Below are 13,094 nucleotides of genomic sequence, written 5' to 3' on the forward strand. Positions count from 1 at the left end.
ATATTGACTTTGATCTGCCCGATGCAGTACCCCACACTCGTGTGGTCCCAGTCAGGGTCGGATGCAAGACAAACCCCCTGCCCGTAATATAGCACATGGCAAATGCTGCCAAGCATGACCCTCGGCAATTTAATATCAACTGCCGATTATCAGTCACGGCAAATCATACCGCAGCATAGAAATGAAGTTCTCTATGGCCTTGGATATAATTGGAAGACACTCAATGCCCGCAGTTTCGTGTCACCCACTGTAGATGAAGTCCACTGACTGCGGATCGATGAGCCTGCAGTACAAGTATCAAGCAGGCCGCAGTGAATACCGGCCGTTCACCTCATACCTTTCACATCAGACTTCAGCATGTTTTGGAACACCTTTGCCGCTGGCACGCTGCTGGCTCAGTCTGCTGCTGCGCAGAACATGTTGCGCTTTGGCTGTTCACAGCTTACTGTCGAGCGCGCCGACCCTCTCGTCGCACCTGGCATGCGCCCGTCTCCCCACACACATCAGATCATCGGAGGGAACTCCTTCAACCTCACTGTAATATTTCCCAACATCCCTTGCAAATTGCAGCCACTAACACTACCTAGATGGAGCCCGCTGTCTACGACCCGGCAGCGCTCTCCACCTGCACATCCTGCACCTACTCCGAGGACTTCAGCAACTACTGGACGGCCTCCATGTACTTCAAGTCCCCAGAGAACGGCACCTTCCAGCGTGTCCCACAATTTGCCAATGTCGGGCTCCAGCAGACCGGCGGCATGACAGTCTACTACATGGCCTACTCCGCCAAGAACGGCAAGATGACCGCTTTCAAGCCCGGCTTCCGCATGCTGGCTGGCGATCCGTTTGCCAAGAAACCCAACAAAGCTTCCATATGCCATCGTTGTTTGAAGAATGGTGAGGGCTTCGCGCCATGCGATGCTAAGGATACTGCGGAGTTGCCGAATAAGTACTGTCCTGGGGGCATTCGAGCGACCATTATCTTCCCGAGCTGTTGGAACGGCAAGGATTTGGATTCTCCGGACCACAAGAGCCATGTTGCGTATTCGAATGGTGGCGGTCTGGGCTCGCCGTCCTGTCCTAGCACGCATCCTGTCGCCATTCCACAGGTCATGTATGAGGTCATGTGGGACACAGGCAAGTACAAGAACGATAAGTGGTACGGGAGTGGAAAGCAGCCATTCGTGTACAGCTTTGGTGATGGGTGAGTCGACCGTTGTGCAATTTTCACATGCAGACATTGACGTCAGGACAGCACTGGTTATGGCCAGCATGGCGACTACCTCTTCGGCTGGAAGGGCGATGCTCTTCAGAAGGCTATGGATGCACTTCCTAGTGGAAAGTGTGCGAATGCAAACTGCAATGTTCTCAAGGTCCAGTCTGCGCAACAAGCGCAGTCTTGCACCAAGAAGCAACAGGTTGTTGAGGATGTTGGTGTTGCAGGTAATTGGTTGACGGAACTCCCAGGCGGTATGCCTGTTTCTTACTCAACATAGTCAAAGTTTGTTAGTTCGCGGGACGGTGATGGTTGTTAAGTATTTGAATTGTAGAGTCGCTCCCTTGAAAATAATCTTGATGTCGTTCGTTGTCTTGGATTCGGATGCCGCTGTACCAAAGAATCTTGACAAGCGATACCTGAGTGAGGATAAGAAGACCGTAAAAGCAGAAGACCGCACAATCCACTGTCACAAGATTAGGGTACGTTGAGACAAGCTCTGACGGCATTTACTTGGCCCCACAAAATTTAATCTCCATATAGTGAACTCAAGGCGGGGAAGCGCCGGGATCTCTCCTACAGGAAAAAACTTCTACGCCCTGGATGAATGGGCTCTATTGCTGCAAGTATGTCAGTTTGAACTTCCTAGTTAAATAGGTGACGCGAATTGTGAGGTTGTTATAAGGCTTGGTCTGTGCCAGACCAGCACCAAATAGCCGCCGCCCACGCCGCCCGGCGGCAGCTGCCAATAAGCCTACCAGCGTGTTTTTACACTTCAGTTCTCGAAGAAATAATCGCTCTGACAGGCTGCTTGAGGTAAACTCTTAGAACGATTTCTCACTAGTTATGCAAAATAATGCATGCATCCCTTCGCTGTTCACAATTGCCTTTAACGTAATGCATACCTGCAGATCACTAAGTACACTATCGGATCTTGATAAGGAGAATCAAAGCCCTGAAGATATTACAATTCAAAACGATCGCGCTCAACAAACAGCACTGTAGCGAGAGAAGGAGCGCGATGGGAAATCAAAGAAGCAGAGAGAATGTGCCCCAAAGGTCGAAACCCAGTCCACGGGAGGAGGAAAGTTAATGAGAAACAGTCTCAAGTCGCAGATCAATCAACTTTCTTGCTGCTCTGAATTAACACTAATAAAAATCTACGACAATCTGGTCTCGACATCTTTTCTACTTCCTACCATCCATCATTCTAACCTGCTCGTCCAAACTCTCCCAGTCCCGACGAATTTGATCTCGCTCTTCTCCCGTCATACTACCCCAACTTAGCAAGTTCTCAGGCGCATCCAGCCCAGCCACCACCAGTGCCTCCCTATCATTCGTCAGCATCATCAACCGCTGCTCCTCTGTCAACGGCTCAACTTCCACCTCCCCACCAGCATCCATCCGTTCCAACTCCCACCAAACCCGATGTCTCCGCTCAGGCGCTACCTCACCCCACCCCCATATGTTTTCCGGAACACCTAGCCCTTCCCTTCGCAATCGCTCTACAGTCCCCACGAATCTTGCCAATCGATCTGCGTCCGTCGCTTCCAAAGGATCCACCCCAGTACTCAAAGGCCGCACTTTCGACCCGCGATAATGCCACCCCTGGGCATCGACGTTGATTTCTCGGATAGCGCGCTTGTACAGTTCCCGCTCTTCGCCTGTCATGTGCGATGTGTTCCACCACTTGCGGAATTGCTGCTCGCCGTTCTCGAAGCGCTTACGGATGAGGTCGTTCTTGAAATCTTACATGATGGTCTCGTCGTCGTCGTCGGAAGAGGAGGAGCAGCGCGTTGGGCGGCGTGCCTCTTTTTAGCTGCTTCGCGTCGTGTAGGACGGGTTGGTGCGATGGCGGCTTCATTTATCGCGCAGACGGTGTTGCGGGCGTATTGTTGCTCGTGCGCGGAGAGGGAGGGCCAGGAGGGCATGAAGTGCGTGAAGGGGTAGATGCTGCTCTGAGATTGTTCTACAGTGGAGTGGATTTCAGAGTGGAGATCATCGTATTGTGTTTGTCGTCTACCTGGTTCGGCGTCCTCTCGCTCGATGGTGGCGAGGTCTTGCATTATTTGAACTCGTTCCTCTGGAGTTCCGGTGAAGCTGCTTAGCAATGTCGGGGAGAATAGGAGACCTTCGGCATTGGCTCTGTCTCGGACGAAGCGGATCCTTTTGAGCCTGTGTTTGACTTTCTGTTCGTTGGCCATGTAGGCTGCTACCTCAGCTCTTCTCCGCATTTCGCCGTCGGTGAGGACCTCGTCTTTGTGGTTGGGCGGATAATATGGCCGTAGGTCTCTATTCATGATCCCTCAGCTCTGATCTGCTCCTGGTGGAGGTTCTCACGGCGTCGTTCGGCGCCCTGTTTTTCTTGCTCTGTTGCCACTGGCTTGTTGCCAGATTCGTCCACGGTCCCGCTCGGGCCAGCACCTCCAGTCATTTCATAGTCCTCTTCTCTGGGTTTTACTCGTGCGTTATTGCGTATGGCTAGCTCATCTTCATTGTTGTCTATCTGATGCAGCCCTATATAGAGCTATGCAGGTCCTGCAATGCCTGTGAAGTTGGAGAATAGTGCGCCACACGAGGTGCACCATGTATCAGTGACTGCGTTGTGGTAAGTACAACGTGGGCAGGGAAAGTAACCTGGGAGAGGCTGGGGTACGATGGCATTCTGTTGGTTGGAAGGCGACTGTAACTGAGCAGAGAGAGACTGTTGCGATTCAGTGGGACGCGTTGCTTCTGTCTGAGTTGGTGGTTGAGATGGATCTGTCTGCGCAGCTGGTTGCGATGCTTCAGTTCTCGCTTGCTGCAATTGCTCGACTCGAGCCGACCGACGTGGTTCAGTCTGCGGTGGTTGAGTTGATCCTGTCCAAGCTGCCGTTTGGGCTGGTTGAGTCGTTTCCGTCCGAACTGGTAGAAATTCTCCTGTTCCATTCGCGCCATCCTCTGCGACTCGCGTCGTTGGTGTGTCCGCCGGATGGGACTGCGCAGTGCTAGTTGTGGGCTTTTTCTTAGCCAACATACTGTTACCCAAACCAGTACTCTGCGCGTGACTTGGGTTGAGCCACAAACCTGGATTGCCGAAAACATTCCTCCACGATGACGGCTCGGGATCGGGCTCGTTTATTGAAGACTCGGACCCAGTCTCTGATCCCGCATCGCTTGATGTTTCGACACCAATTACTGGCCTTGCAGTCTCTATCGCGCGCGTCTCCAAAGCCGTTGGCACTGTTGCTGGCTGTGAAGAGCTAGCGCTATAACCTTGTACGGGCTGAGCTGATGGCGCAGATGGAGCAGGCTGACCCACTGGTACTTCCTGCACCGCTATCTGCGCCGGGTTTGATCCTGAATGTTTTCCCACAATATGCGTTGAAGTAGATGTACTAGACTGAGCTGGAGACGTGGGAAATCTACCTTTCCTGATGGAGCCTGCGAATGCATTTGAGGTCTGCGTTGGTTCACCCAAATAAGTGCTGGGCTGTCCAACTGGCCTTTCACCGGGCGGACCAGTCGAACGTCTCGTTGATCTTGCAGGCCTTGGAACAGCTCTTGATATAAGGTGTGGCGGAAGAACCTGTGGGACGGGCATTTGGGCTGGTGGTGCATTGTAGTGGTTAGAGCCCGAGTCGTTTGAGCTATCATTGCCGCTGTCGTCATGCGGATTGAACGATTCGTTATGACTATTGCCGCCCGAGTCGGATGGATCGTCATCATTATCGTCGTCGTCATCGTTGTTGTTCTCAGGCAAAGCTCTCCTTTGCGCATCTTGCTTAAGCCAAATGAGCTTTACTCTCTGTGCAGCGTCAACATGCTTGCAATGCCTTGCTACTTCTTTGCTGCTAACAGTCTCCTTTGCGCGTCGCCAGTGTACTCCTCTAACCACATACTCTTCCCAGAGCCAGTACAGGTTCTCTGACAACCACGATGTGAAATGATCACCGGTTTCAGAAATTCGAAAGTGCTGAGAGTTCTGGCTTGCAAGAAGTGCGGGTGTTACGCGGACTTTGCGGGCAAGGTGGGATTGTTCGGCAAGATATGATGCATAAGTAAAGTGAGGGTGTTTGAACAAGGGCTCGGGCTCAATCTGTGGTGGAGTGGCTGCTTGTTCATCTTCATCGCGGCGTCGCTTGCGAGAGTTGGTGTCAGTTTGCTCCCATGGATCCGCCCAGGGCGTAGGTGCCTGAAGGACCAGATCTGGACCGAAAAATGGGCGTTTATCGCCTGGAACGTGCGGCCATTGAATGCTACTGTTAGATGTTGACATCTTGCGAGATATTCTGTTGGCTGTACGAGCTGGAGTTGAAGATGTTGTTTGCTTCATCCATCATGCGAAACGACTGTTTACATGTGTCTTGATGCACCACAAAGGCGGACCAAGCATCGATGTCATAGACAAAGGACTTCGAAGCGTTGATGGAAAAGACAAGGAAAGTTGCTTTATGGCTTCGATCAAAGAAGTGACACGAGCATTGTGCAAAGGCTTCGAAATTCATGGCGTAGAATGCGCAACAGTGCGCAACTTGAGAATTTCCGACATGAAGAAGTATGTAAAACATTGGATGAAAGCTGGCTGGGAGGCAACGCTCATCAGATCATTGTTGTATGAAGAAATTGATAGATAGTCCAATTTTGAGTGTCTGGATAGGCGCTGCTTTGGCTTCGTTTGTATGCACATTGCCGTCAACTATCTTGGCTTCGTTCAGTCTGATGTCTAAGAAATATGATGACTCTCCACGCATATCATTTCCCCAAAAAGCAATGCCATAAAATGCATCTGCTCCTACAAATTGGACATGTCCGACGTGTTCGCATGGAGCTCAGCCTTTGTAATGGTTGCCATGATACTCTCGGGTGTTTCACACCTCTCAGTCCCAAGCTTTTCCAACCTGTAGTTGTATACCATGCGCGCTATCGTATGATGTCCTTGCTTCCAGGCTCGATAGACGGTTCGGCGATAGTTGCGCTGATCGTTGATATCGGCACCGATTTCGAGTAGATAGTGCACCATGTCTAGGCGACCCCACTCGGCTGCACCTTCAATAGCGCTCCGTCCACCTATGGCTGCCGGAGGGGCGTTGATGTCTGCACCAGCCTTGATGAGCATGTCTGCGATCTTGAAGTTGCCATTCATTGCGGCGAATTGGAATGCTGTAGCGCCTTGGACGGGCCCAGCTTCTGCATTGACTTCAGCGCCAAGGTCCAAGAAAGTGCGCACGTGCTCGCTCTGATTGTGTAGGGCGAGGTATTGGAGTGGAGTCTTTTGCTCGAGCCGCTCTGGGGGGTTGATCAGATTCTTGCAACAATGGCTGTACCTGAGGATGCGCGTCATTTCCGGATAGTTTCTAGCCAAGATGAAGTTTGCAAGTGCAGCTTGGAGGCGGTTTTCGAGATAATGAGGTCCCAGATATCGGCCGATATGTTTCCAACTCATGCCTTGAGCAAGTAGCATTCTTTCCAGCACAACAAGTCCTTTGCAAAGTGCATGAGAAAATGCTTCACACATCTGTTGTATTCCGCTTGGCCACTGCATGTGACGCTCGAGCACAATTCGGGTAAGGCCCCAATTGCACAACCTTACGGATTCGAGGAAGGCACTTTTGCCTTCAGTCAGGTCATACTTGGTATCTACCTCAGTGTTGGTCGGTTTCATGGTCCCTGATATTGTGTCGAAAGGATTGGCACCTGCACGGAGAATTTCTACAGCCAGTGTGACAGACCTTATCCGCATCGCCAAGATGAGAAGCCGTGTAAGCTGCTGTGAGGAAAGCTCGCTGAGTTCAACAGAAAGGTCAAGTAAGACCTTCCTATTGGCGGATGGGAACATAGGGTAGTTGTTGAATGCCTGTAAGATCTTCTCATAATTCCAAGCTGCCTTTTTTGGGTCCAAGGGCGGATGTGCATCGTGAGCTGGAGGTTCCGATTCAGCGAAGACAAAGCTGTCAGCGATGTTTGCACCGAATCTACTGATAAGTACAGGCAGGTATGGTAACACTACGCGCGTATCATGAGCCAGGCACCGAAAAACTCGGAGCACAAAATCCTGACTACCGTTTTCAGCAATAAAAGGTAACAGTGCGTGTAATGAGTGCTTGTCACAATCCTCTACCTCACCACTGAACAGTGTACCGCCAGCTCTATAGAGCAGCCTGGCAGCCTCCATGTGATTATTCGAAAGAGCTGTTCGAAGTGCTGAGAGAGCCGGATGTGGCGGATGTGCGTCATCGTCTCTCTCGCTGAAAGTGGCGTTTACATCAGCGCCATTTTGTATGAGAAGCTCGATCATGTATGGATTTCCTTTCGCAGCGGCGAGCTGGATTGGATATGTTCCACAACCTTGTTGGACAGCGGCGCCACGGCTTAAGAGCAGCCAAACGAGAGCATAATGGTCATTTTCGATGGCCACATGCAAGGCATTGAAGCCCTTGATGTCGCAAAATTTGTGCTTGTACGCCTTGCAGCAGCAATTCGTGCCTGTGCCCACACAATCGTGACCCATGGCTACGCTGTAGATTGGCGCATTTGCCGCTAGCAGCCGTGATATCATCGCTGTGTTTGGAGTTCTCGACGCTGCAGCTAATGCGCTACCCTTCCCAGTATCGCTCATAGCAGTCATGTTCAGGCCCATTTCGCATAGCGCATTCACTAAGGGGTTGACCTCCTGAACAGTTTCGCAAAGCAATGCTGCTTCGAAGAAGATCCAGGGAACCAGCTTCGCAGACTCAATGAGCTGTGGGCGGCTGTGCCAAAGTATCTTCACAACCTCAGTGCGTCCTAGGAGTACTGCGTTGCGTAAAGTGCACAATGTCACTTCTGGAAATCGCCCAGGGTTTGATGACATGAAACCTAAAATCTCCCCAAAAAGATACGAATGGCCTCTTTCCAGAGCGAGATCGAAAATCGTGCCTTGACATGATGTGATGTGGGAGAACGAGGGGGACCAAAGGCTTGCATTCCAATCGGTGGCACCTCTCTCCAGGAGAAGCTTGACAAGACTCCTGTTGTCTTGACACACAGCGAGCTCCAGCGCGGTCATTGGATCGGCACCGACCATAGTTTGCACACGAAGATTGACGCCGACACCCAAGTCGAGAAGTAGTTTGACCAGAGACTGGCGTCCGGATTGTGCTGCCGGATGTAGTAGCTTCTCCGCCAACGCATTCGAGGTGTCAAGATCCCGACGAAGTGCACTCTCCAGCGTATCCCGATACTCCGAGTTTTCAATGAGATCCATAACAATGCTCCCCATCCTGGGAACTTCAAAATTGTTCGACATTGAGGCGACGATCAACTGCAGGAGATTAATTCCGGACATCCCTTGCGATAATGCAAGAACGGCAGTACCGCCAGCGGTTCGAACTTCTTTGCTTTCGCTATCGGTAGAAGGCAAATATGATGCAGGATCGTGCAGCACCGGATGCGCCTCAGATTCAGGTACATGTGGTATTATCATCACATTGTGCTCTCGGCGTTTGGAGTCCGTCTGCAGCTCCGAAGAGGCCGGTCGATCTCGCAGAAAGTGAGTCACTTTGGGCACCTCCAACTTAGTGGAAGCAGAAGAGAGTAAAAAATCCTGAAAGCGGTTCCACGGAGCGCGCAAGGTGAGTTGTAGTATGGTGTGGTCATCTAGTGGACTTGGTAACATACCGCTGTCTTCCGTGAACGGACTAGGAGACGCAGCGGGCGTGAATATTGCGATGTCTAACGGCACCGACTGTTGTTGAAGCGCACTGGTATCTGCCATGCTCTCAGTAAGAATCCTTTTCACCCAATGAGTGAAACAATTCAGAACTTACCGAGCCTGATCCGATCGAATATTGATGAAGACTCGTATAGCCTCCTTTGCTTCTGTATTTTAGACAGCGGGACAAGCATGCCACGAACTCTGATATCGGTACGTTTCTTCAAGATTTCTCGTTCTTGTAATCGTCTGACGATGAGGGTCCATTCAGATTTGCTGATGTTCTTCGATATTCCCCAAGATTTGAACGCTCGCTCATATCGCGCTTTGCTGGTTGACACATTACAGTCTGCGTTTACTCTTGTGGTGTGTACTTACGTTCTCTTGAAGCCCTGAGCGGCCATGGCGGTCATGACTTCGCTCAGCGACTTGCCCTGACTAACGTACAGGTCCACAATTACATCTTTGTGCAAGTCCCACTCGTCATCCAAAGCTGGGCGCTTGGGCATGGTGCTGTCACTTTAAAAGGTGATGAGCTGGACTTAGGCTATAAAGATTGCTTTGAACAGCCTTGTGCTGTGCAAGCTAGGTACCAAAGAAGTTATAAAAACATAAGATAGGAACGTAAGTTTGTCCAGCGTGCGGAGAGTATGATGGGGAAGGCTTGTAGTGAGAGATGAATGATAAAAAATGATAATGTGGAGAGGACATACTTATTGTTATGGCAGAATGAGACGCAGACAGCGCGCTGTGATTCGCTGTTGCCAAAATCTTCTTCACCTTTGATTGGCAGTGCGTTGAAAGCCACTTCCCGTACATGCTGACATGCATGAACGCAGACTGCACCATCGATTGGTGGGAGCCAGAATCTGCTTTTCGGCAGGCGATCGTCATTGGTGTGTGCCACTTTCTGCGTCCTCGCTCCGGCGGACACGCGTTGAGACGACATCTTCATCTGAGCCACCTTTGCGGACATGCCTGGATATCGATTGGCCGCAGCTAGAATCTGGCCATGCAGCTTCTCGAAAATATCTCCTCCATGGGACCACAGGCATATAAGATGGGCTCTCGCACCGATCTCAGTCAGTACAAACAACCTTCTCTGAAGAATCTCGCGACCATCTCGACGCCAACGTTACGACACGTCTACTATCACTTTCTCTAGCTCTTAAAGATGCCACTGGACGGACAAAGCACTATCGCTCTCATCGCGCTCATCGTATCATGTCCGCCAACGATATGGGTGTTGTGCATTGTACACGCACGATATCGACTTCGTAACCGATACCGTAAGTGCCTTGCTGTACGTGCCTTGCTGCTTGACGCACTGACGCATACACATAGCTGTCCTTCCCAATAATATTGACGATCTCCTCATCGAGAGTTCAATCATGATGCATCGGCCACGGTCGCGAGTGCGAACGTTCGAGAGTCATAGCTCAGTGAGGGTCATAGAGCTAGCTGACGCTGACGGTCAAAGTACGCCGAGGGGAGCAATGCTGATGGAATAGTATGGCGATTGAGAAGCCAACGGACGTTGTTGTAACTCGCCACGCTGTGGGAAGGAGGAATTTTTGGGGATGTACTGAGGCCAAAGTAATGGGTGGAGCAGGGCTTGCCTATGGCATAGCAAGCTTGATCTGGGCGCGCTGCTCCAAAACAATCGAATATTACCAATGTGCGGGCATGATTTTAGACCAAGCAGGCGATGGTCGTGTTCTGTCTGATATATGCTATGTCGTCGCTATTCATCGTGAAAGATCCTGAACTTGCTGGGCATAGCCTCAATAGGAAGGGGGATAAGGGAGGGCGCAATTTACGCTTCGATGCGAGGAAGAGCATGTAGATAACTTTGATGATAGCCGAGGCGAATAAGGAAATTTGCGATGCGTGTCCCAGGCTCTTTCATTGCGATGGGTCTCGCCAAGGGGTAATGCTGATGAGAGATAAGGTAGTCAGGAGTAGTTCCAGGGCCGGCCAGTGCGCCACATTTCCGAGGGACTATTCCCGAAGGAGGCAGGACGGCTACCATTGGTCGAGCGTTTTGAACGCCATACAACAGCCAAGTTCCACGGTGTCAAGAGCACGACGAGAACGCGAACTGTCACAGCCAAAGTCTCCATGTCGACCCCGCAAACGTCAGCATACAAGCATCTGTCGCAACCTTCTGCTTCAACCGTGCGGTGCCGTCGGAGCCGTTCCACGCTACTTGGCAGAGTCCCGTGACCATGGACCCGCGCCACCGAGGGCAGACCCGCGCCATTCTTCGGCCAACCTGACCTTCGCCACTACCATCTGATTCGCTCGCAGACGGCAGCAGAGCCACCGGAGTGCTTGATTGAGCTTAGCGAAAGCAGCGCGGACGTGTCTATGCGCCGCCACAGGCAGAGCAACCGCCAAGGCCAATCTCGCCGCGCTGCCCTAGGGTCCTTTCCAGCATGGGGCGTGCTGGGGCTGACGAGCTGAGCAGACCTGGCCTCAACCGTGCTTTAAAAGTGCAGAGGCCCCCAACTTTCTGAGGCGCTGCCCCCCCCTAAACGACGACGCCCTCTTCGTCAGCCTCTCCTCCCATCGCTCTCCAGGGCTTTCGAAGACAATCTCGGGCGCCATTCAAAATGGTCTTGTTATCTTCGGCCGGAGGGCGGAACCCGCTGTTCGCGCTCGCTGCGAGCGCCGGCGCCATGCTCATCTTCATATTTGCATTTCTGGCTTGGCAGAGTCCCTCGAAGATCCCCTTCACACGACAAAACCCGCCGCACATGTCAGAAACGTACGTTGGCCCTTTGTAGACTCTCGCGGAGCGCACTGGTGGCGTAGAGAGATTGCTAGCCCCTGACCAGTCACTAACTGTAACTGCGCAGGCCCATCCACGCAGAGAAGGCACCCACGTCAATCAACGATATTATTCGAACGCTATATGCGCCGCTCAAGGCCGAGCCCACTGAGCCCTTCATTCGCGAGCCCAATGGCAGCCACATCGAACTACCGCCGCACCCGCGCTACAAGAAACCACTCGGCAGCGAGATCCTTATTCTTGATCTCGAGACTCGCCCATTGCAGAGCACCGACGATTTCCAGAGAGGCGAGTATGAGTGGCGTAACATCAACCACGTCTCTGGTGGAATTTTCAACCACTACACATATGCGCTCATCCACGGCTACGACTACAAGTTCATCCAGGCTTCCAACTTTGAAGACCGACACGCGACGTGGATCAAGCCTTCAGCATTGGCAAACCACATCAAGAACTACAAGTTCATCATCTTTCTCGATGCCGACGCTGCTTTCCGCTTCCTACATGTACCCATGGAGTGGATGCTGAACTACTGGGACATCAAGAAGAGTGATGCTATCACAATGGCCAAGGACCCATGGGATCCAAAGTCGCCTCAATACAACTCGGATCGCTTCAACCGCACATACACCAACACTGGCTTCATGATTGTGCAAAACACACCACAGATATTGCCTATCCTCAAGGCGTGGCACGAATGCCCAGATGATGTACGATACGCAAACTGCTCGCAGTGGAAGACCCCTAGGTTCCATGAGCAGTCTGCGTTTGGCGAATACATCCGTTACGACTATGAGCCCTACATCAAGGAGCTTGATTGTGGTGAGGCGAACGGCTTCCCAGGTGTCGAGGTCAGCAATTGCCAGGGCAAGCTCATCCGCCACTACTGGTTCGAAAAACATCTGGTCAAGGACGACTTCCAGCAAAACATGATGAACGCCATCACGATGCCTATCCAAAAGCTCTTCGCTGATAACATTGGTCATATCATTACGAAGACCGAGGAGAATGTGATACATTAACACTTCAACTCTTTATTACTATTTCCGCTATTATTTTGCCATATATTGAAAGAGAGAGGGATATGGAGTATTGCATAGCATAGCGTTGCATGGTTATGGCGTTTTTGGTTTTTTATTGATGGGCCAAGACTCGGGTTGGTCACCTGGGAGCCCCTGGCTTCGGCATGCTGTATCGCATCGACCTGGGTTCCGCGACGCGAAGATACCCTACACGAATAATCGACTGACGACGCTTCGTTACGCGACTTCGTTTCTGTATCACGATAAACAACCACTTTGCACAACGCTCGCTTGCCAACTTGGTGACCTTCGGGAACCACATGGCTAATACCTTTCCATTGCTCCACATTGTACAACAGAACGGCCTCACAGCAATCATGTTCCCGACTC

The 13,094-nt window shown here is 51.5% G+C and overlaps 6 protein-coding genes across 6 annotated transcripts; 3 read left to right on the plus strand and 3 right to left on the minus strand.

Moving 5' to 3' along the window:
* Positions 1–357: 357 nt before the first annotated feature.
* On the plus strand, positions 358–1,496 carry SNOG_13137 (hypothetical protein; the record flags this gene model as incomplete). The annotated part of the gene is made up of 3 exons (XM_001803299.1): positions 358–537; positions 588–1,204; positions 1,256–1,496. The coding sequence occupies 3 exons, from the start codon at positions 358–360 to the stop codon at positions 1,494–1,496; spliced, it is 1,038 nt and encodes a 345-aa protein (XP_001803351.1).
* Positions 1,497–1,575: 79 nt separating this feature from the next.
* SNOG_13138 (hypothetical protein) lies at positions 1,576–1,823 on the plus strand (the record flags this gene model as incomplete). The annotated part of the gene is made up of 2 exons (XM_001803300.1): positions 1,576–1,698; positions 1,770–1,823. The coding sequence occupies 2 exons, from the start codon at positions 1,576–1,578 to the stop codon at positions 1,821–1,823; spliced, it is 177 nt and encodes a 58-aa protein (XP_001803352.1).
* A 581-nt stretch (positions 1,824–2,404) lies between these two features.
* On the minus strand, positions 2,405–3,420 carry SNOG_13139 (hypothetical protein; the record flags this gene model as incomplete). The annotated part of the gene is made up of 2 exons (XM_001803301.1): positions 2,405–2,880; positions 2,970–3,420. The coding sequence occupies 2 exons, from the start codon at positions 3,418–3,420 to the stop codon at positions 2,405–2,407; spliced, it is 927 nt and encodes a 308-aa protein (XP_001803353.1).
* A 92-nt stretch (positions 3,421–3,512) lies between these two features.
* Positions 3,513–5,474, minus strand: SNOG_13140 (hypothetical protein; the record flags this gene model as incomplete). The annotated part of the gene is made up of 2 exons (XM_001803302.1): positions 3,513–3,733; positions 3,854–5,474. 2 exons carry the CDS (start codon positions 5,472–5,474, stop codon positions 3,513–3,515), a joined length of 1,842 nt encoding a protein of 613 aa, XP_001803354.1.
* A 516-nt stretch (positions 5,475–5,990) lies between these two features.
* SNOG_13142 (hypothetical protein) lies at positions 5,991–9,864 on the minus strand (the record flags this gene model as incomplete). Its single annotated transcript, XM_001803303.1, has 4 exons — positions 5,991–8,944; positions 9,004–9,218; positions 9,267–9,407; positions 9,602–9,864. The coding sequence occupies 4 exons, from the start codon at positions 9,862–9,864 to the stop codon at positions 5,991–5,993; spliced, it is 3,573 nt and encodes a 1,190-aa protein (XP_001803355.1).
* Positions 9,865–11,503: 1,639 nt separating this feature from the next.
* Positions 11,504–12,946, plus strand: SNOG_13143 (hypothetical protein; the record flags this gene model as incomplete). The annotated part of the gene is made up of 2 exons (XM_001803304.1): positions 11,504–11,658; positions 11,750–12,946. 2 exons carry the CDS (start codon positions 11,504–11,506, stop codon positions 12,702–12,704), a joined length of 1,110 nt encoding a protein of 369 aa, XP_001803356.1. The 3' UTR covers positions 12,705–12,946.
* Between the last annotated feature and the right edge of the window lie 148 nt (positions 12,947–13,094).

The sequence above is a fragment of the Parastagonospora nodorum genome, assembly GCF_000146915.1.
Source record: "Parastagonospora nodorum SN15 chromosome Unknown scaffold_25, whole genome shotgun sequence".
NCBI classification, from domain to species: domain Eukaryota; kingdom Fungi; phylum Ascomycota; class Dothideomycetes; order Pleosporales; family Phaeosphaeriaceae; genus Parastagonospora; species Parastagonospora nodorum.